Raw genomic sequence first — 23,127 nt, forward strand, 5'->3', positions numbered from 1 at the left:
ACCACCCAAAAGGTCATCATGTGTGCGACGAGCAGGTACACCCCGAAGAGAGTCAGTTGAACCTACTTTTTCCTTAAGAATGAGTCTGAGTTTTTACCAATAGCTTTGTCTAAATTATTTATCCTTAATGCTGGTTTATAGAGAAGCCGCAAAGCTTGACGTCAGCCAATCGCAGCAGCTATAGGGGCGCGTCTGCTGTAACATCGACAGAGTGGCTGAGAGTTTTCGATAAACACTTTTCCTTTGCGAGTTGAAAACGTAAGATGAACCTAGCCTTTCATTTCACCTCAATATGCTGCTGGGCTTCCAGTTTTTGACGATTTAAACGGCAGTTGGGAACGCTGGTATAGACTTGCAGCCGATAAGGATGTATTTTCGTGCCAAACATAAGCAGAATGGTCGTAGTGTATCATCATCATCAGCCTGGTTACGCCCACTGCAGGGCAAAGGCCACTCCTATACTTCTCCAACTACCCCGGTCATGCACTAATTGTGGCCATGTCGTCCCTGCAAACTTCTTGATCTCATCTGCCCACCTAACTTTCTGCCGCCCCTGGTACACTTCCCTTCCCTTGCAATTCAGTACGTAACCCTTAATGACTATCGGTTATGTTCCCTCCTCAGTACATGTCCTGCCCATGCATGCCCATTTCTTTTTCTTTATTTCAACTAAGATCTCATTAATTGGCGTGTGTTTCCTCAACCCAATCTGCTCTTTTCTTATCCCTTAACGTTACACCCATCATTCTTCTTTCCATAGCTCATTGCGTCGTCCTCAACTAGAAGAATCCTTTTCGTAAGCCTCCAGGTTTCTGCCCCGTAGGTGAGTACTGGTAAGACACAGCTATTATACAGTTTTCTCTTGAGGGATAATGGCAACCTGCTGTTCCTGATCTGAGAATGCCTGCCAAACGCACCCCAGCCCATTCTTATTCTTCTGATTATTTCCGTCTCATGATCCGCATGCGCCGTCACTACCTGCCCTAAGTAGATGTATTCCTTTACCACTTCCAGTGCCTCGCTACCCATTGTAAATTGCTGTTCTCTTCCGAGACTGTTAAACATTACTTTAGTTTTATGCAGAGTAATTTTTAGACCCACTCTTCTGCTTTGCCTCTCCAGGCCATTGAGCATGCATTGCAATTGCTCCCCTGAGTTACTAAGCAAGGCAATATCATCAGCGAACCGCAAGTTACTTAGGTATTCACCATTACCTTTTATGCCCAATTCTTCCCAATCCAGGTATCTGAATACCTCCTGTAAACATACTGTGAATAGCATTGGAGAGATCGTATCTCCCTGTCTGGCGCCTTTCTTTATTGGGATTTTGTAGCTTTCTTTATGGAGGACTATGGTGGCTGTGGAGCCGCTATAGATATCTTTCGGTATTTTTACATACGGCTCGTCCACACCCTGGTTCCGTAATGCCTCCATGATTGCTGAGGTTTCGACAGAATCAAACGCTTTCTCGTAATCAATGAAAGCTGTATATAAGGGTTGGTTATATTCCGCACATTTCTCTATCACCTGATTGATAGTATGAATATAGTCTATTGTTGAGTGGCCTTTACGGAATCCTGTCTGGTCCTTTGCTTGACAGAAGTCTAAGGTGTTCTAGATTTTATTTGAGATTAGCTTAGTAAATAGTTTTTGGGATACTGACAGTAAGCTGTTCGGTCTATAATTTTTCAAGTCTTTGGCGTCCCCTTTCTTATAGATTAGGATTATGTTAGCGTTCTTCCCAGATTATGGCACGCTCGAGGTTATGAGACATTGTGTATATAGGGTGGCCAGTTTCTCTAGAACAATCTGCCCACCGTCCTTCAACAAATCTGCTGTTACCTGATCCTCCCCAGCTGCCTTCCCCCTTTGCATAGCTCCAAAGGCTTTCTTTACTTCTTCCGGCGTTACCTGTGGGATTTCGAATTCCTCTAGACTATTCTCTCTTCCATTATCGTCATGGGTGCCACTCGTTTTGTATAAAACTCTATAAAACTCCTCAGCCACTTGAACTATCTCATCCATATTAGTAATGATATTGCCGGCTTTGTCTCTTAAAGCATACATCTGATTCTTGCCAATTCCTAGTTTTTTCTTCTTCACTGTTTTTAGGCTTCCTCCGTTCCTGAGAGCATGTTCAATTCTATCCATATTATACTTCCTTATGTCAGCTGTCTTACGCTTGTTGATTAACTTCGAAAGTTCTGCCAGTTCTATTCTAGCTGTAGGGTTAGAGGCTTTCATACATCGGCGTTTCTTGATCAGATCTTTCGTCTCCTACGATATTTTACTGGTATCCTGCCTAACGGAGTTACCACCGACGTCCATTGCACACTCCTTATGATGCCCACAAGATTGTCGTTTATTGCTTCAACACTAAGGTCCTCTTCCTGAGTTAAAGCCTAATACCAGTTCTGTAGCTTCATCTGGAATTCCTATATTTTCCCTCTTACCGCTAACTCATTGATCGGCTTCTTATGTACCAGTTTCTTCCATTCCCTCCTCAGGTCTAGGCTAATTCGAGTTCTTACCATCCTGTGGTCACTGCAGCGCACCTTGCCGAGCACGTCTACATCTTGTATGATGCCAGGGTTAGCGCAGAGTATGAAGTCTATTGCATTTCTAGTCTCGCCGTTCGGGCTCCTCCACGTCCACTTTCGGCTATCCCGCTTGCGGAAGAAGGTATTCATTATTCTGTTCTGGAAACTCTACTAATAGCTCTCCCCTGCTATTCCTAGAGCATATGCCATATTCCCCCAATGACTTGTCTCCAGCCTGCTTTTTGCCCACCCTAGCATTGAAGTCGCCCATAAGTACAGTGTATTTTGTTTTGACTTCATCCAGTGCCGATTCCACGTCTTCATAGAAGCTTTCGACTTCCTGGTCATCATGACTGGATGTAGGGGCGTAGTCCTGTACGACCTTCAATTTGTACCTCTTATTAAGTTTCACAACAAGACCTGCCATGCTCTCGTTATTGCTTTGGAATTGCTGTATGTTACCAGCTATATCCTGATTAATCAGGAATCCGACTCCTAGTTCTCGTCTCCCCGCTAAGCCCCGGTACCACAGGACGTGCCCACTTTTTAGCACTGTATATGCTTCTTTTGTCCTCCTAACTTCACTGAGCCGTATTATATCCCATTTACTGCCCTCTTGTTCCTCCAATAGCACTGCTAGCCTCTCCTCATTAGATAACGTTCTAGCGTTAAACGTTGCCAGGTTCAGATTCCAATGGCGGCCTGTTCGGACCCAGGTATTCTTAGTACCCTCTGCTGCGTCACAGGTCTGACCACTGCCGTGGTCAGTTGCTTCGCAGCCGCTGGGGAATGAGGCCCGGGGTTTGGCTGTTGTATTCATATAGGAGGTTGAGGCCAAGTACTACACCAGGTTTGCCAATACTGCTCTGGTGACGCAGTGCGTTACCGGTTCTGGTCACCGGGATCGCAGTGTATACCGGTTGCAAAACTCAGAGCCCCGAACGGCTCCCAAGAGTTGAGGCATTATTAAGCGTATGCGAATACTAAGGGGGATTGCGGATACCGTTGATAGTTGCTGGTGCCTTGAAAGCGCTTTTTGGGGCTTGTATTTTTCACATTGGTTAATTAAGAAAAAAAAATAGACCGATAGGTAAAACCTTCGACGGCCCCTCTGTGGACCGGAGTTTCTAATCAACGCGGAATACGACGCATTTTTACAGCGAAGCTGTATATGGTTATAGGTATATGTATATGGCATATTGCCGATTCGTCTGTCCGTCCACATGTCGCCTGCATGCCGAAACTCCTCCGGCGCAAACCCAAAGCGGCCATCGAAGCGCTCACGAACTTCTACAACAAGTGCTGGCAAGAAGGAAGGCTACCCAAGCAATGGAAAGTAGCCAAGACGATCCTCATCCCCAAGCCTGGCAAGCCGCCCAACATAGAGAACCTCAGGCCGATCTCGCTGACTTCGTGCGTGGGAAAGGTCCTCGAGAACGTTCTCATGAACAGGTGGCAGCGTTACCTGGAAGAATCGGAGCTTTACCCAAATTCCATCATCGGGTTTCGTAAGAAGCTCGGGACGCAAGACGCCATGATCTTACTGAAGAACGAGATCATCGACGATACGATGGGCACCAATGACAACAGAGCCATACTCGGGCTGCATTTGCAGAGCGCCTTCGATAAAGTGAGGCACTCGGCTATCTTGGCCCAAGTATCCAGGCTAAACATGGGCAGAAGGACTTACCAGTACATCAAAGACTTCTTGACGGAACGGACCACCGAAATCTGCGCGGGAGACCTGAAGCTCGAAGAGAAGAAGCTGGGCAGCGTGGGAACTCCGCAGGGCTCGGTGATCTCCCCGCTACTCTTCAACCTCGTGATGATCGGGGTGGCCAACCGGCTAAAAAGAGTAGCGGGAGTCCGGCACACCATCTACGCCGACGACGTTACGCTATGGGTACCGGGAGGAAGCGACGGACACATCGAGACAACGCTGCAAGAAGCGGTCAACGCCATCGCGGAGCAGCTGGGCGGGTCTGGACTCGTTTGCTCTCCGGCCAAGTCAGAACTGCTGGTGATTCCACCGACAGGAGCGGGCAGGAAAAGAAAGAATATGGAAGCCAAGTACGAGCGTCCCAAGATTACGGCCAAGACAGCGGGAGGACAGGTAATACCGGAGGTCGAGAAGATTCGAGTGCTCGGGCTGCTCATCCAGCGAAACCGTGTTAACGGTGAAACGGTCAACAACTTCGTGGGCAAAGCGGCCGCGGCAATGAGACTCATCAAGAGGGTGTCCAACAGAAGAGTGGGGATGAAGGAGGAGAGCCTGACTAGGCTCGTTCAATCCTACGCAGTTAGCCACATAACGTACGTTGCCGCCTTCCACAACTGGAGGCCGAGCGAACGTAACAAGATAGACGCCACCATACGCAAGGCGTATAAGGCGGCACTCGGCCTCCTCTGGAGCACGAGTACCGAAAAATTCATGGCGCTGGGAGTCCACAACACGCTGGACGAAATAGCCGAAGCACAGAGAACGGCGCAACTCGAGCGTCTCTCTGAAACGAGAACCGGAAGACAGATACTGCGGGACCTTGGCCTCGAGCCGAGGGAAGGCAACCAGCAGGAAGACGTACCTATACCGGATAGCATCAACAGAAAGCTCAGGGTCTACCCGATCCCGAGAAACGTGAACCCCGAGCACAACAAGGAGCGGAGGTTGGCGAGGGCCAGGGCTCTCCTGGACCTCCACGCCAGAGAAGAAGGCGCCGTCTACGTGGACGCGGCGGAGTATCGAGGGAGCAGCGACGCATACGCGGTGGTGGCTGTCGGGGCATCGACGGGTGCAACGAAGACCGCGGCGAGCGTCCGGACTCGAGAGGCACACCGGGCGGAGGAGGTGGCCATCGCCTTGGCCATCTCCGACCCCGGATGCACTACAGTGTTGTGTGACTCTAGAACGGCAGTGAAGAACTACGCCAAGGGTAGGGTATGTAGTGAGGCCGCGCGCATACTGCGCAAGGCCGAACACATCGAACACAAAAGAGCTGTGGTGATCAAGTGGTTTCCGGCCCACATGGGCAGTGACGTGTCGGAACGCGGGAACGTGAACCACAACGAGACGGCCAACTCAGCCGCGCGAGGACTAACCAACCGCGCAGCTGCAAGCACGGCCGACTAGGAGTGTTGGTCGCGGTGCAGTGCCAAGGACAAGATGACCACCTTCAACGAAATAGTGAAGTGGTACAGACTTAACAGACAGACTATGCCGCCACCTCATCCGGGGCTTACCCGGAAGGAGGCAGTGCTATACAGGCAATTACAGACGGGGTCCCTGCTCACCCCGGTGCTAGCTAAGCACGTGTGTCCGAGCGTGTACGCAAGTGACGTGTGTAGACTGTGCGCTAAGGAGAGAGCCACCGCGGCCCACATCCTTTGGGACTGTAGTATAAATCCGCGATAGGCCAGCGAGAAGACAACGATCCCGCCGCAGCTAGAGGCTGCAACGAGGAGCTATGACCAAGAGACACAACTCAAGGCCGTCCAGCAGGTCTCGGCAGCTCTAGAGAGGCAGCGACCGCGCGAAACCGAGGAGAAGGGAGCAGCACCCCCAGGAAGGGGGCGGCGACCCTCTCGGATCCCCGGAAGTAGCGAGGCACGCAGACTTCGAGGAGCACAATGCACGAGACTGACGTAGTGGCCGCGTCGTGGTGAAAGCTTGTCCTCCCTGCGTGGAGGGAGCCTAACCGACTCTGCAGGCATTTTCACTAAAGTTGTTCTCTCTCTCTCTCACACAGACAGAGAGGCGCACGATTGGCTGCGTCAGTAGGGACGTCGTTGCTCTCCGTCGCAGCCGAGCGCGCGTGCAGGAGTTTCTCTCCGGCCCCGAAATGGGTAGGCCACGCGTCATACATACTCCTGAGGAGCAGGCAGCTTTCGATCAGCGACGCCGCGAGCAGAACTGGGAACGAGCTCGTCTACGCCGTGCCGATACTGCCGCCCGGGCACAAGAACAGCCTCGTGCAGCCTAGCGCAAACAGCAACTGCGTACTGAGGATCCGGCAGCCTACCAAGCCGTCGTTTCATAAACTGTCGGGGTTAAACCAGTGATAAACACCGGGGCCACACGTTTCAGCTTCGCTGGTTAACCATCTGTACAGAGTGCTTGGGTGGTGATATCTCTCCGCATCTTTCTTTATGCTTTATTGGCTTCTCGCAAAGGATTTTGGGATTCCTGCGACGTACACCGGCGGGCACCTAAACGACTACGAATGAGCCCACAACAGCTATCACTATAGAAAGGTAAGGATAGAAAAAATGAGACAGAACAGCTGCGGCAATTACTCACCAGCTAGCCAAGCACCAGTTACAAAAATGGTCCAAGGGCACTGTTCCTTAGTTAATGAAAGGCTGTTTCTTGTACACGTGGCACATTTCACCTTTATGATCCTGCCGGTGCCCTCTTCCGTGAACCGGGAGTTGGCGACGTCCGCCTCCAGGGTACCTTCGGTGACGTGCAAAGCCTGGAACATGAGCACGCCGGGCAGCACATTGTGGAAGACGGCGCCGCTGCCTCTGCCCGTCGACGGAATGTGGGGACGTGGCCAGATGAGAGGCAACGTCGCGGCTGCCAGCGATTCATCGGTGGGTGCGCCCGCCACGGCGGGGGCAGCAGCAGCCGGAACGGGTGGAGGTGTTGCTGGTGGCTCGCCTTCGGAACGAAGCTCCTGCGCCTGGCCCAGCCCAGACTGCGGCGACGGGCTGCGCCGATTGTACAGGGGGAAGAATTTCACGCTCGGAAGCTCGCACAAGTTTCGCGGGCGACAGCCTGTGACTTGCGCGACAGCATGCACCTTCCGCACTCTTGTCCTTCTCGTCGACAAGCAGGTGTGTTGCAAACTTACGCTTTCACTACATCTCCCCTCCTTTGTAATTGTACCTCTACACGCCTCCTTCCTTCGGTCCTGCGAGTAAGGCTCTGGACTGAGTACCTGCGGCATCCCACCCACATTTCCTACTAATGAGATGTTTTCTCTCTCTCCTGAACGTCCGCACTGTTGAGACCTTATTTCACCCTCCCACGTGGGCTGACAATGCTGGGCCATCCCCTCCTTTCTATAGATTATGGCACTGGTTAGAGATAGCATTCCATAAAGACAAAGAAGTTACATAAATATGGGCACCTTACGTGATCAATAGCGCGACAGGAAAGCATCAGCCCGGAGTCCACTTTCGATAACGTGACCTGCCTTCGTCCCCACCTGAGACCACCGTTATTTTATCTAATCTCAACCTTCGCATCCGTGGCTCTGTGCTAGTAATGAAAACAGATCTAGAGACACGCGCAGTGCAGTACTGTGTACACTGTATACGTGACCAGGGAGCACAACTATGTTCTATCGGGGTAGTGCGTCATCCGTTCAACTGGCTCGTATCGGTCGCTCTACAGCACCCAAATGGTTATTTGATTAGAGTGCTAACCCGGGGACGGCGCTGTCCGGCGGCGGCGGTGGTTGCTGCTGGTCGTCATCACTCGGCTCACGTCGTACGATTGGCTCGGCGTGGAATAAGAACTCGCCGAAGACGCCCTCGTGAGAGCTGTCATCGGAGTCGTCGGCCATTCGGATGAGCTCCAACTTGAAATACACGATGACCGAGCTCAAGGGGAGCAGCTCGCGCACGCAGTCGACCACTGGGTATGCAGCGATATATGCATGAACAGTATGTTTGCACGCGCTGCGTCATAACTTAAAGCATTTGGCGTCTTTATCATTCCTTGGTACGCTGACCGACAATCACCACCAAGTGGGGCACAATGCCTGCACGCACTTACGTGCACATAGAGGGCGTATGCAGGAGCATTAATGTTCTGGAAAGCGTCCGTACGGGATGCAACAAAGATAAGGCATTATTGTTGATAGGCTTGGCAGTAGCCATTCACTTTAGGCGTCGCTGTAAAGGGGCAACGAAGAGACACATTTAGTTAAGCTGTATTAATAAATTTGGTTTCCGCAATAGGAAAGCGGTCACCCTCAAGTGATGCATGGCAAGACTAGAAATGGAGCAGAGAACGGTAGGCTGCAACGTCGACCTGAAATTCTCACATCAGCTCGCCGTGACCGGGATTTTGCAAGCGTCTGCTCTCGGGTCTAGTTTTGTTTATTGGTGAAAGAGGATGACGTGAGTGCATTGTAAAGATGCCAAAGACTCAACCTAGCAAGTTTCTATAAGTATTTCTGCGCTCAAACGGCCCAAATACTATAGACGAAGCTGAAATACCCAACGTCAGACTCACGCAACGGCGATGAGGTTTCATCGCGAAATTCAAGAAAACTAGAAAAAAATTTTGGCTCCAACCCGTTTTAGCAGAATGGAATTATTGAAAAATAGTTTACAAATCTAAAATTATTTAGGGTGCGTAATTTCCCTGTGGTATTTTCGCGGACGCCTGGCGGCTCGAAACAAAGCGCGCGCTTACCCCTCCTGTCTTCGTTCAGGTCGGCGTGATAGGACAGGAACACAAGGGATGGCCGCATGCCGGCCAGGCGCGCGATGTTGCGGTAGCGAGCGAACTTTGAGCACATGATCTCCACGCACGCGTGCAGCCTGTCCTGCACTGGCTGCTGGCTCGGCGGCTCCGATTCCTGTGCGCGCGAACACACACGCATTGTTCACGTACACTCGGTGAAATTGCAAGCCTGCGGCAAGGATAGACTCATCAGAGTCGGTGCACGGCACCCGTCGTAAACAAAACGGCTTCCGGCAACCTCTTGTGATAGCGGAAGTGGTGGAAGGCTTCGGTGAGCAGGTCACTCAGCGAGTAGCCGTGGTCGGGCTAAAGGCAAGCAGAAATGTCGGCAGAGGGAGACGCTCACAAATCAAGCTTGCAGTTTCCCAAAGCGTGCGAGTTAAAGTGAACCATTAGACCTAGAGTCAATTAGTGAATATTTTAATTAGGTACCGGGGGGAGGGACACTACGATGATTCGTACAGGTAATGCTCATCTCTTCAGGAAGTCCACCCGGTCAGGCCAAGTTGCGCTATATAAAAGTGAGATCTATAGAATAGGTGAAGAGGATTATCGCTCCATAAATCGATATAATCGATTATATATAATACAATGAACTTAAGGTGAGATCCATACGAAGTAAAAAAAAATAATGCACCTCCTACACGTGAAAATGCGTTATAAATACACTTCTGCATGGCAGTGAGATGAATATGAAATGTCAATATCAGGCGGCGACAACACATTTGAGCCGCTGCTGCCTCACACGTTACATGCTCTTAACATCCTAGTCACGAATACGCAGCCGGCCACAGCGTTTTCCTCAGAGCTGCATAAAAGGCGACAGGCGGCGAATATAATGCGCATTGTTATGATTCGCTTTCATCTTTCTTCAATAGCATTCTATTCATGCGCCTACTTATCTGGACAGAGTTGTAGCTACTGCGCTGATGCACTACGGGTAGATCATTTGTAAGCTTCCCGGAGTTTTTTTATATTACCTGTTGCAGCAGATCAAATAATTATATTCCTTGCATTCGATGATTCAGAGGCCGACATTACTTGCACGAGAAATCGAAACACATATTCAACTAATTAAACAATAAGTAATTATCGTTTTAATTACTTCACGGTTCATATTTATATTTAGGAATGGCCGGCACCCGCCGTGGTTGCTCAGTGGCTATGGTGTTGGGCTGCTGAGCACGAGGTCGCGGGATCGAATCCCGGCCACAGCGGGCGCATTTCGATGAGGGTGAAATGCGAAAACGCCCGTGTACTTAGATTTAGGTGCACGTTAAAGAACCCCAGGTGGTCGAAATTTCCGGAGTCCTCCACTACGGCGTGCCCCATAATCAGAAAGTGGTTTTGGCACGTAAAACCCCATAATTTATATATATGGCCGGCAGCCGGTAAATTTCCGAGGCGTATCCACTTGCAACAAACGTCCAGAATGACACCACTTTGGAGATATGTGCCATCAAACTCGTCGTAAAAATACACTGTTGATCCATTTAATTTTTAACAAAACGCTCTTTTACGCACGAAGCACAAAAGTAACTGGAACACCCGTGTATTTCATCCCACTCATTAGGAAATATCTCGAAGTCGGTGTCATCCTGAAAGATAATTACAAGTGGAAGAAGAAGAAGAGCACGGAGCAGACACGTCTCTCACATCGGCTCCGTCTTTTTCGATGTTCCGCTGGCTAATTTTTCGAGGTACGACGATTTCAAGCACATCATCAGATTCGTGAAGTTGCCCAGACTCGACTGATACGAAGTTTCGAGGTGGGAACCAATTTTTGACAATTTTATTGGACTTTCTCTGTTCACCCCACTACGTGCGGAGCTAACCCTAGCGAGGAGCAGGGCCCATTAGGCCTTGCCGGCCTACGCGCCAGGGGGACATGGCAGACTCCCGTATGGAAGACGAAGAGGACAACAACGAGGAAGATTTCGGTTGGCAAGTGGCTACCGGACGACGATCCCGTGCTGGAAAGAAGAGCAGCAACGCGGCGAACGCGACGCCAAGTACCTCGCAAGCGTCCGGCGGCTGCAAGGGACCCGCCACCAACACCGACTCGATCAAGTACCGTATAGTAAAGGCCTCAAGGATGCCCCAACTGCCCGAGGAGCATCGGAAAATTATAATCAGGCCACGAGGAGGACTAAATTTGAGCAAAGTAAGTACCACCGCTATTGGAACTGCAGTGATCGAGGCTTCAGGCCTAACGGCAGAGCAAGCAAGTGAAGACATGGTGTGCCCCAACTTCACGCAAAATATCGTGGTGGTGAGCACGCCTGAACCAGACCATGCGGCAAGGTACGTGAGAATGAAGTCCTTCAAAATCGTGGAAACGGAGTACGAGGTCAATGCGTACGAGACGGCCCCGCACGCCACGTGCAAAGGGGTGATCAGGCAAGTCGACATCAGGGACTCCCAGTCTACTATCACAAGGAATATCGTGCATGAGCGCAACCCGCTCGCTTTGGCCGCCAAGCGCATCAAGACGTCAGGCTCAGTCATCGTCCTCTTCGATGGACTGAAAGTGCCAAACTTTGTGCGCTACGGGCCGACTTTGTTGAGATGTTATCTCTACAGGAAACAATTTGATGTGTGCTTCACTTGTGGTAGGGTAGGACACCGCTCGGACGTGTGCCCCACGCCGGACTCTGTTCAGTGTAGAGGGTGTGGAGCCCCCAACCCACGAGCGGACCACGTTTGCACGCCCAAGTGCAAGTTCTGTGGAGGAGACCATCCCACCGGAGACAAGGTGTGCAAGCAGAGATTTCAAACACCCTATGTGGTACGAGCTCGCCGAAGGGAACGCGCCTGGTCACGATCGGCCACGAGGGAGAGAAGCCGCTCCAAGTCGGGAGGATCGCAGGTGCAAAGGGAACGCGCCCGGTCGCGATCGGCCGCGAGGGAGAGAAGCCGCTCCAAGTCGGGAGGAGCCCAGGCGCTCTTAGAAGATGGAACACCCGGTGCCAAGCCGATAGTTGGGACCGCCTGGGCGGATAAAGTCAAAGGTACGGTGAGAATCGTTGGTGGCGCCACTACGCCGGCGGTGACTGAAAGCAATGATGCCAGAATAGAACAGTTGATTAGGGAGGTAAACTCTTTGCGTAAAGCTAATGCAGAGCCAACCAAACAGGTAGCAGAACTGAAAAAGAAGGCACAGCCGAGCCCTGCCAGCGTAGCAGTAGCCAGACCAGTAGGTCAAAGCAACGAACCAGGCGAGGGAGATAACTCCCCCGCACCGAAAAAAAGAGCAGTAAGCCCCGAAACTGACTCGGTTTTCGAAGTCCTTAGCGAGCTGAAAGAGGTGATCAAAGAAATTAGAGAAACGACGGAAATGACTAACTTTAAAGTGGATAAACTATGGAAATGGAGGTTAACGGCCGAACAGCGATTCAAGAAACTCGAAACGAAATGCGACGACGATGAATTCTTGCCGTCAGAATCAGAAAGCGTAAAATCGCTCTCCGGAACGTCAGGGGGCGCTCCAAAGAGATCGATCGCGGGTAACAGCAAAATTAACCCATTCAATAATCATGGATAGCGCCCACAGTTTTAGTGTGTGGCAGTGGAATTGTCGCGGATTCCACAACAAAAAGGCATCGCTGCGCCAATTAATTAGATCGATGGGGGTCAAACCAAAAGTAATTATGCTGCAGGAAACTTTAGCGGACGAAGTAAAGCTAACCGGGTACAAATCGGTATGTAGAGAAAAAGATTCCGGAAGGGGATTGGCCACCCTCGTCGACAAAAAGCTACCCTTTATCGAACACGATATCCATCTCGGACTGAGTAAAATCGAGTATATCCTAGTAGAAGTCGTACTCAAAAGGCACAAGGGCAGGGCGCAGAGTATCTTCTGCCTGAACATTTATAGCAGTCCCACCTACAAGAAACAAAGCTTTAGGGCACTTTTCAACAAGGCACTCGCAGTCGCAAAGAGCTCTCCGCTCATCATCGGAGGGGACTTTAATGCCCCCTACCAAGCGTGGGGATACGCTTGGAATACAAAGAAAGGTGAGGGGTTATGGAACCTTGCCACGGACCTGGGACTGTGCCTGATCACAGATCCGACTTTCCCCACCCGCTGTGGCACGTCCACGTGCAGGGACTCTACGCCCGACCTAACTTTTGTCAACAACTCGAAACAAGCTAGTTGGGAAAACTCGGGCACCGATCTAGGCAGCGACCACTATATCATACACATAGGTATAGGTACGCCGAAACAAGAGACTAGAACCTTTCGGTGCACGGACTGGGACCTTTTTAGGAAAGTTAGAGCGAAGAGACTAGAATCGGAACCGATAGAAGCGGGCAGAGAGTCCTTCCAGACCTGGATTAACCAGCTCGAAGAGGACCTCAGGGAGGCCACTAAAGAAATTAAGACCGAAGAAAACATAGAGAGCATAGACAGTAGGCTCGCGCATCTGATCGAGGCCAAACAATCCATTCTGCAAAGATGGAAAACGCAAAGACTGAACCGAAAGCTCAGGAAAAAGATAGCGTTGCTAAACAGACAGATCGAGGAGCATTCGAGAACGCTCGTGAAACAGCAGTGGGACGAAGTTTGCCACTTGGCAGACGGCAGAATCAAACATGGAGGCAGTTGGAACATCCTCAAACATCTATTGAACGAGAGCGACACTAAGTCAAACAAGAGAACAGCAATTACAAAACTGGTACATCAAGTCAGCCAGTGCACGACTCAGGAGGTAGTCATGAGACAGCTCGCGGACAAATATCTCCCGCTCGAACAACCGGGCGATAGCGACGAACGCGTGGAGTACATGGGAGGACCGTGCGAGGAAATGGACCGCGATTTCACCGAGGGTGAGATACGGGCCGCCCTCCATGGTCTCTCTAGTAGATCGGCAGCCGGACCCGACGGTATTACCAATAAACTCTTAATGAATCTAGACGATGAGTCGATCACTTTCCTGACGGATCATTTCACCGAGTTGTGGAGAAAGGGAGACTATCCGGAGAAATGGAAGATAGCTAACACCATCCTCATACCAAAACCGGGCAAACCACTCCATCTGGATAACCTACGTCCAATATCGCTTACATCGTGCATAGGTAAAGCTATGGAACACGTTATTCTTAACAGACTCACTAGATACGTCGAGCAAAATGACATACTCCCGTATAACATGATCGGTTTCCGCCCCGGTCTATCGACTCAGGACGCCATGCTCCTGATCAAACACCAGCTCATACACGTTAGCCCGGTGCACGCGAGAGCGATTCTGGGACTAGACGTCGAAAAAGCTTTCGATCGCATAGAGCACAAGGCCATCCTCGAGGTCCTGTCCGAGCTGGGGTTGGGCGAGAGGCTATACTGTGTTGTCAAGGCGTTTCTGGGCGGTAGGCAAGCGAGCATCACGCTAGGTGAACTAAAATCAAAGGTGATGAACCTGGGAAACAGGGGCACCCCGCAAGGGGCCGTACTTTCGCCCATGCTATTTAATCTAGCAATGACCAGAGTCGCGAGGAAACTGGAGAGCATAGAAGGCATACACTTTGCAATATACGCCGATGATATAACCATATGGAGCGCCAACGGTAACGTAGGCCAAACGGAGACCAGACTGCAAGAGAGCATACACGCCGTGGAAAGCACGCTAGGCGAGATGGGACTCAACTGTTCGGCGGCAAATTCGGAGCTTTTGGTCCTAAAACATCGACGCAGGGGTCGAAGACCCAGGGGCTACGTCCCCGGGGAGGAACCCAAGATTATGTTACGCTGTCACGACGGATCCGCGATCAGGCAGGTGGAAAATATTGAAGTTTTAGGCTTCCACATAGCAGCGGGAGGTACCAACCTGAATGCCATTCAGCACATTTCCAGCAAGACGGACCAAGTCATCAGATTACTAAGGAGAATCAGCAACAGACACAGAGGCCTGGGTGAGGACAGCGCTCTAAGGCTAGTGCATGCCTTCGCTCTATGTCACTTCACCTACGTGGCAGGTCTATTTAAATGGTCGCAGGCCGAGCTGAACAAGCTAAACACTCTGATCAGAAAGTTAGTGAAGGCTACCCTAGGTATACCCATCAGCACCTCGAACGTGAAGCTCATGAACCTAGGCGTGCACAATACGATAGAAGAGATGGCGGAAGCGCAACAGATGGCGCAGCAGGAAAGACTGACGAAAACGCGAGCGGGCAGGCTTATACTCAAAGCGATAGGGACAGACCCAAATAGATCAATGAACCCGAAGGAATCCGAGGTAGAATTGAGTGCGAAACTTAGAGACGCGATCAGAACCACCCCTCTCCCGAGAAATATGCACCCGGAACACAATGTTAGCAGGAGAAAAGCGAGAGCGAAAGCTTTGTTGAAAGAAATTGAACAGCTAGGACAACAGGCGGCCCTTGTAGACGCGGCCTGGGTCAAAGGCAAAGAGGCCTACACCGCCGTGGTGGTCGACAGCCGGGGCGAGGTACGGGACGCCATCACCATCTTCACTAAGGATTCCACGGTGGCGGAGCAAGCCGCGATTGCTCTAGCCATCAGGAACCGTAAATGGTCTTTCATCTATAGTGATTCCAAAGCAGCAATTAAGAGCTTTGACAAAGGCTATGTAGCTGGGACTGCGGCTAAAATTATCGACAAGGTCGAAACTATCAAAACTGAAATCCGATGGTTTCCTGCACATATGGGACAAGTGGACGAGACTCGGCCCAACCTCAACGAGGTGACGAACGACCTGACACGAGGACTTGCTTGCCGTGCCGGTCAGAGCCGAACCGACGCCCACTACCATTCCGGGGAACATAAAGATCACTTACTAACTTACAACGACATAACTAAATATTACTACTTGGGGCGTAGGCAATTCCCTCTGCCACACGTAAAATTGAACAGGGCTCAGGCAGTGACGCTACGTTTACTGCAAACCGGGACGTACCCCACTCCGTATTTCATAAATAAAATTCACCCAGAACGAGAAATTAGGAAAGAATGTAACGTGTGCGATGGCATCATTGACATCAGACACATGCTGGCGGGCTGTCCCGCGACTCTCGCCGACCCCGAAGAAAAATGGCTTTACTGGCACAAGTTGATAACAAGCTCTTCATATCAAGATCAGCTACGGGCTGTCCAGAGGGTCCACGATGACGCCATAAGGCTCGGCCTGGCGGTGCCGACGTGGACGCGGCCCGCCTCGGTCTGAAAAGACCGGGCTTCAGGACACAAATAAAGTTTTGTGAATGAATGAATGTCTAGCAAACTCCCGCCTACAATTCGTAAGTTGCTAAAGCTGCCGTAGAGTATTGAATTGCAACGCTGGTAATGCTCTTGTTGGTAATGTCCGCCTTTTCAAATAATCCAGATCAAGGACAGGAATTACGCTATCTTCCAAAAGCGACTTTTAACAAATTCCGGAAAATTCAACAATCACCCCGTATATTCCTTCGCCTAGGTATTCAATCATGAATAAAGACATTCAATTTAGGGAACTTCGCTATATGCCAATGGAAACTGAACCTGGCAACCTTTACCACCTTAACTTTGTCGAGTGAGGCTAGTTTAGAAGGACTCTTTGAGGAACTATCAGAGATTGTTTGGGATATCATCTGCCTTAGTGAGATTAGAGGAACTGGTGAAGCTCATACAGTGCTCACTAACGACCATGTCCTCTACTATAGAGGTCTCCGAGATAAGAAGCAATACAGGGCAGGATTCCTAATCCATAAGCGCATAGCGGGCAACATTGATGAATTCTACAGCATTAATGAGAGGGCGGCTGTAGTCGTAATCAACCTAATAAGAGGTATAGATTAAATTAGTACAAGGCTACGCTCCAACATCCAGTCAGTCATGATGATGATGAAGTAGATCAGTTTTATGAAGATGTTGAATTAGCGATGAGGAAAGTGCAAACTCAGTATATTGCAGTAATGGGCGACTTCAATGCAAAAGCTAGTGAACAAGCAATTGGCAACTGCGGCGCTGATTCTAGGACTGCTAGAGGAAAGATGCTGGTAGAATTCGCAGAAAGGAGTAAGCTGCAAATAATGAACACCTTTTTTACGATGCCTAGCAACAGAAAGTGGACCTGGCAAAGCCCTAATGGTCAAACAAGAAATGAAATTGATTTCATACTTTCTGGCGATCCCAGCATAGTGCCGGATGTAAAAGTGGTGTGTAGGGTAAAGTGCAGTGATCATAGGTTAGTGAAGGCTAGGATTCACCTCATTTGATGAGAGAAACAGTAAAATAGGTCAACAAGAAACAGGTCAACCTAGAGGCAGTAAGGGTAAAAGCATACAAATTCAAGCTGGTACTTGCAAACAAATATGCAACCTCAGAACAGAGAGATGATGATAACATAGAGGTAATGAATGAAACCGTAACTAGGCTGTGGCTGACTTCAGAGGCAGCAATTGAAGTGGGAGGCAAGGCACCAAGCCAACCACTAGGCAAGCTCTCCCAAGTAATAAAGGACCTAAAAAGAAACGCCAAACAATGAAAATTTCCAACTCAAGAGACAAGAGAGAATTCGTCGAACTGTCAAAACTAATCAACAAGGCGAAAATAAGGGATATTCGAAATTATAACATCAGAAGGATTGAAGAAGCCGAAAAATATGGACGCAGCTTGAAATCAGTGAGAAGCAAACTCTGCATAGGACAAAGCAAGATGTATGCAGTGAAAGATAAGCAGGGTAATATCATCAGCAATCTCCAAGGTATAGTAACAGCCGCGGAGGAATCGTATACTGACATGTACCCTACCAAGAGGAATCAGAATGCCTCCCTTCGAAGCAGTAATGAACAGGATACAGAAACTCCGTGTACTACTAGGGATGAGGTAGGAAGGGCCTTGCAAGACATGAAATAGGGAATAGCTGCAGGAGCGGACGGAATAACAGTCGATTTATTCAAATATGGAGAAAACGATGCTTGGAAAACTGGCGGCTCTCCATACGAGGTGACTATCGACTGCAAGGGTCCCAGAAAACTGGAAGAACGCAAACATTATACAAATCCCCAAAAAGGGAGACGTCAAAGAATTAAAAAATTAAAGGCGCATTAGCTTACTCCCAGTATTACATAATATACTCAACAAGATAATCTGCAATAGAATAAGGGCAACAATCGACTTTAGTCAACCAAGGGAACAGGCAAGTTTCAGAAAGGGATACTCTACCATGGATTACATCCATGTCGTCAATCAGGTAATCAACAAATCCGCAGAGTACAATCAGCCTCTATATATGGCTTTCATAGATTAGGAAAAGGCATTTGATTCAGTAGAGATACCAGCAGTCATAGAGGTATTACGTAATCAGTGAGTACAGAACGCTTATGTAAATACCTTGGAAAATAACTGCAGAGATTCCACAGCTACCTTAACTCACCAAAAGAAAAGTAGGAAGATACCTATAAGGAAAGGGGTCAGACAAGGAGAGACAATCTCTCCAATGCTATTCGCTGCATGCCTGGAAGAAATATTCAAGCTATTAAACTGGGAAGGCTTAGGAGTATAAGGATCGATGGCGAATATCCAAGCAACCTTCGGTTTGCCGATGACATTCTATTCAGCAACACTGCAGAGGAGTTGCAACAAAAAATTTAGGACCTTATAAGAGAGAGTGTAAGAGTGGTGTTGAAGATTAATATGCAGAAAACAAAGATAATGGTGAATAGCCGGGTAAGGGAACAAGAGTTCAGGATCGCCAGTCAGCCTCTAGAGTCTGTGAAGTTGTACGTTTATCTAAGTTAACTAACCACAGGGAACCATGATCATGAGAAGGAAATTGATAGAAGAATAAAAGTGGATTAGATCGCATATGGCAGACATTGTCAGCTCCTGACTGGAAGCTTACCATTATCATTGAAAAGGAAGGTGTACAATACGTGTATTTTACCGGTGCTTACATATGGGCAGAGACTTGGAGTTTGAGAACAAGTTAAGGACCGCGCAAAGGGCGATGGAACGAAGAATGCTAGCCATAATGTTAAGAAACAGAAAGAGAACGGTTTATATGAGAGATCAAACGGGTAGAGCCGATATTTTCATTGACATTAAGAGAAAAAAATGAAGCTGCGCAAGTCATGTAATGCGCCAGTTAGATAACCGCTGGACCCCTAGGGCTACAGAATGGGTACCAAGAGAAGGGAAGCGGAATATAGAGGACGGCAGAAGACTAGAAGGGGCGATTAAATTAGGAAATTTGCGGGCGGTAGTTGAAATCGGCTCGCGCAGGACATGAGTAATAGGAGAGTGGGTAATAGGAGAGAAGCCTTCTTCCTGCAGTGAACATGAAATGGGTTGATGATGATTATGATGGTTATGGTGGTGGTGGTGGTGGTGGTTGGGGTGATGATGATGATTGTGATGATGATGATGATGATGTGCGAATGCACATCGTTGTCTCATTTCTGGTTCACTTCAAACGCGATAAAAATATTTGCGCAATTGCACTGATGAAGCGCACCAGTGCGCGGATCACCTATGCACATATATATTGGTCATGATCATCTTGGAAGATTGTTGCTGATCGACAGTGAATTTTCAGAAAGCCCTGAGACGTAAGCAAAAGCCAGCGCCCTCTCTTCATCCGCCATGTAGACGACACTCCAACTGCTAACTGATTATATCATGGGTGAGGTCGCCACAATGTAGCGACCTACCGCATTGTGGGAGATATATTTAATTACAATCTGATGAGATAGTCATTGCTTCGGCTATATAAGACATAAATTGTCTCCATGATCGCCAAAGAATGTTACGATTCTCGTCAGGGTGACGACGATGTAACTACCAAGAAATGACGTTGATGGAACAACGAAGGCGATATGACAATGGGATGGCGATTATGAAATTATATAGTGTAACGACGGCAACGTGACGTCGACAGAATGAGGTCAATGAAATGACGACGACGGCGCGACGATGGTGGCATGACGTGAATCGGGTATCACGAAGCTGGAATGACGATGATGACGACGATGATGGCATGACAACTGCCAACCAGTAATACCACGTTGAGGTTATATCACACGGTGAGCTACAACGCGTGATCACCCAGCCATTTTTTTAACGCATAGCCCAGCTATGCGGTTTTTTTTTTTTCGCATATCAGTGTATCATTGTGTGTGCGTGCGTATCTGTGTAATTCTGCTGTCACTGCAACTTTTTGAAGAATCCTCACAGCCGAACGTTCCTTAGTCATCTATCTTCTCTGAACTGCTTAGTCAGAACTCAAATTTCGGCCTGTGCGTCTTTCCGAGTCTCTCTAAAACCTGTCCAAAGCTTCATATTCACTGAGTACCTTGACGGCACTTGCCGGTCCCGCGCACCGGGGCCCCTGCAGTACATTCACCGATTCAAAGGCCAAGAGATTGAAAGCAACAAACGCGTTTCTCATTTACCTGAACATTGGGGCATCGCACATTCTACAAGAACCAAGCAACACGGCCCCGCAACAGATCTTGTTTCGAGAACTATAGGCTCGAGACGCTATTGACAAAGACTATATGCGTAATTGCAGCGTCATCTTATCTGTGCAGCTCCAGAAGATAGAGCAAAGCTTTGGCACGGCTGTTTCTGAAGCTGACTGACCATGGTTGCAACCGCGGAGCACGCGTTAGCGGCCCTAAGTATAAAAGCAGTGCCTCACCGGGGAACAGCAGATGGAGACGGAGATCAATTTTTTCCTCAGCAAAGACAGGGCAACCGACTGCCACAGTCGGTTCACCTCTGCGCACGTGAAGAGCTCCTCGGTGCCAAGGTGGTCGAGCACGCTCTCCACCACAAAGTCATTGTCAAACATTCCACTGACGTCAACCGCGGACCCCGGCTGTTCACCGTCAACGGACATCGTTTCGCCGGCTGTGGACGCAGCCGTCCGCGGCGTCGTACGGTGCGCGCGCCCTCAGCACGTTCGATCTTTTCTTCCTCTTCGTGATAAGTGCGCGCGCTTTCGGTGCATTCTTCTCTTCGCGACAACAAGTCGTCTAGGCGCACGACGGAAGCTCAGATCAAGCGTTTCATTTCTAGAAAATATCCTGCAGAACCAATTTGACGATGATTGTCGTCGTTAATACGATTAGCATTCAAGCAATGTAGCGACACACCGAATTGCTGAACATATACCTTTATTTAAAATGTGTATTGGTCGTTCTGAGCTTTCCATTATTTAGGCTATATGCGACGCACAATGTATACGGGATCGGCCCGCTTCGCTATGACACTCGCTCACCAGAGTCGGCCACGACCATGACGACGACTGTATGACGCTTACGCAATGACATAATCACGACGATGGAAGAACGAAGAAGGAATGATGTCGATGAATATCCAAATAATGTTCCAAATTCTTTTCTCGTAAGTTATCACTAGGGGCAACCAAGTACCTTACAACTATTCTTCAGAAATCGCGGTCTATCTGTACAGTTCATGGAAGGTCACGAAGGTTCTTCCTATTAACAAGTGTGGCGATAAGGACGATTTCACATATTACCGACCCATTTTTTTGACATCTTAGTGTGGTAAAATTACTATAAAACATATCTACAAACACATCGCTACGTTTTCTTGAGGGGTGACACGCACACGCGTCAAAGTTATTTCTTTTACGCCTATCGAGGCTGGCGCCTGGAACTGAGGCGCGCACGCACCAGGTGTTCTCTCCCATGCGCTCAGTAATTGTAAAGGGCCCTTCAAACCTAGCTAGTAACTCCTCTCTTGGTGAGCTGCCTCCTCTCTGTACCCACACCATGTCACCGACGTGATGCACCGGAGCAAGTCGATGTTAGCAGTCATAGTAGCTCTTCTGCGTTTCTTGCGCTTCTGAAGCTCCTGGGATCGCTGCTGTTCTGATCTTTTTAAAGACGGACGCTGGGCCGTCGAAGCTGGAAATAGTAACAGGAGTGGTCAGGTTGAGGATCACTCTCAATTGGGGCAGCTTCCCGTAGACGATTTTATATGGCGTTGCCCGCGGTAGACATCTGTAGCACCGTGTTAACGGAAAAAGCCACTGACCTAAGGTGAACGTCCCAGTCGGTTTCTGCTTTTTCCCCTGTTTTCGTATGCGGAGTGAGTCCTACTTAGATGCTTTAGTTGGTTAGCTTCGCAAGGACGCTTGACTGGGGATGAAGTGCGGATGTGTAATGGTGCGGCACCCCTGTCGTACTGAGATACTTTCTTAGTCCGTGGTTGCGGAATGTCGTAGCCCGGTATGATATTTTTCTCTCTTTTTTTGGCAGGCCACCTCTCTATTCAATTCTGACCTTCACGAAATCGATTCGGTGACTGTGCGCGAGAGATGGCACAGCGGCCAATTCGACGTACTTCGACAAATAGTCGAATTTTGCATTTCCCTGCTGCAGTGGTCAGCAGAGGTCCGATGTAATCGATGCCAGCAATATGAAAAATAATTTCTGGCAGCTGAATAGGTGTCACTAATCCAGGCTGGCATCCTGGCAGTCGCTTATACTGCCGACACACTTCGCGACTGGCGATGTAGGAGCGGACATTGATTTCCTTCTTCGGCCCCCAGAAGCGCTCTTGTATTTTGCGGAGCGTGGTTCGTTGACCAATGTGCCCTCCTTCCGGGGGTGTCATGAATGGCTCGCAAAATTTCCGATCTAAAGCAGTTAGGAATCATTAGGAGGGGACATTCTTCTGAGTGGTCCTTGTGCCGCTGACGCCGATACAGTGTGTCATCGCGTAGTACAAATGTCAAGTTTTTTTTTTTCCTGTAGCAGCGTTTGAGGCACCGACTGATGCTAAATCTTTGTCCTCCTCTTGGGCTTTGGAGAAGTCTTGTACAGAGAAGAAAATGTGGCCCTCCTCGTTCTGGGACACGCGGTCAAGGTGGTTCTGGGAGAGTGCATCGGCGATGTGGTTTAGCCTCCCAGCATGGTGGCGCATGTTGAAATCGTACTCTTGCAGCGTGATATTAAATCGGGCAAACTTATGCTTCAGCTGCTACTTGGAGAACATCCATTTTAATGCAGCATTATCGGTCACGACCATGAACTTTCCCCCAAGCAGATCATGACGGAATTTATCTTCCGCACTCTATTTGCACTGTTAGACTTTTCAGCTCACTGCAGTGGTAGTGGCTCTTGGTATCTGAAAGTTGCCGGCTC

The 23,127-nt window shown here is 49.2% G+C and overlaps 1 protein-coding gene and 1 pseudogene across 2 annotated transcripts in view; one reads left to right on the forward strand and one right to left on the reverse strand.

Moving 5' to 3' along the window:
- The window catches only part of LOC135896808 (uncharacterized), a 90,468-nt gene extending 69,546 nt beyond the window's left edge, over positions 1-20,922 (reverse strand). For both annotated transcript variants that reach the window (XM_065425297.1, XM_065425296.1), the window contains exons 1-4: positions 20,652-20,922; positions 8,965-9,130; positions 7,968-8,178; positions 6,926-7,247 (exon numbers count right to left, since the gene is read on the reverse strand). In XM_065425297.1, the coding sequence (XP_065281369.1) occupies positions 6,926-7,247; positions 7,968-8,178; positions 8,965-9,130; positions 20,652-20,852 (900 nt within the window). In that variant the 5' untranslated portion in view covers positions 20,853-20,922. The remainder of the gene's footprint in view (positions 1-6,925; positions 7,248-7,967; positions 8,179-8,964; positions 9,131-20,651) is intronic.
- LOC135896816 (uncharacterized) lies at positions 3,985-6,137 on the forward strand (annotated as a pseudogene).
- Positions 20,923-23,127: the final 2,205 nt, after the last annotated feature.

Source organism: Dermacentor albipictus, unplaced genomic scaffold (assembly GCF_038994185.2).
Source record: "Dermacentor albipictus isolate Rhodes 1998 colony unplaced genomic scaffold, USDA_Dalb.pri_finalv2 scaffold_11, whole genome shotgun sequence".
Classification (NCBI taxonomy): Eukaryota; Metazoa; Arthropoda; class Arachnida; order Ixodida; family Ixodidae; genus Dermacentor; species Dermacentor albipictus.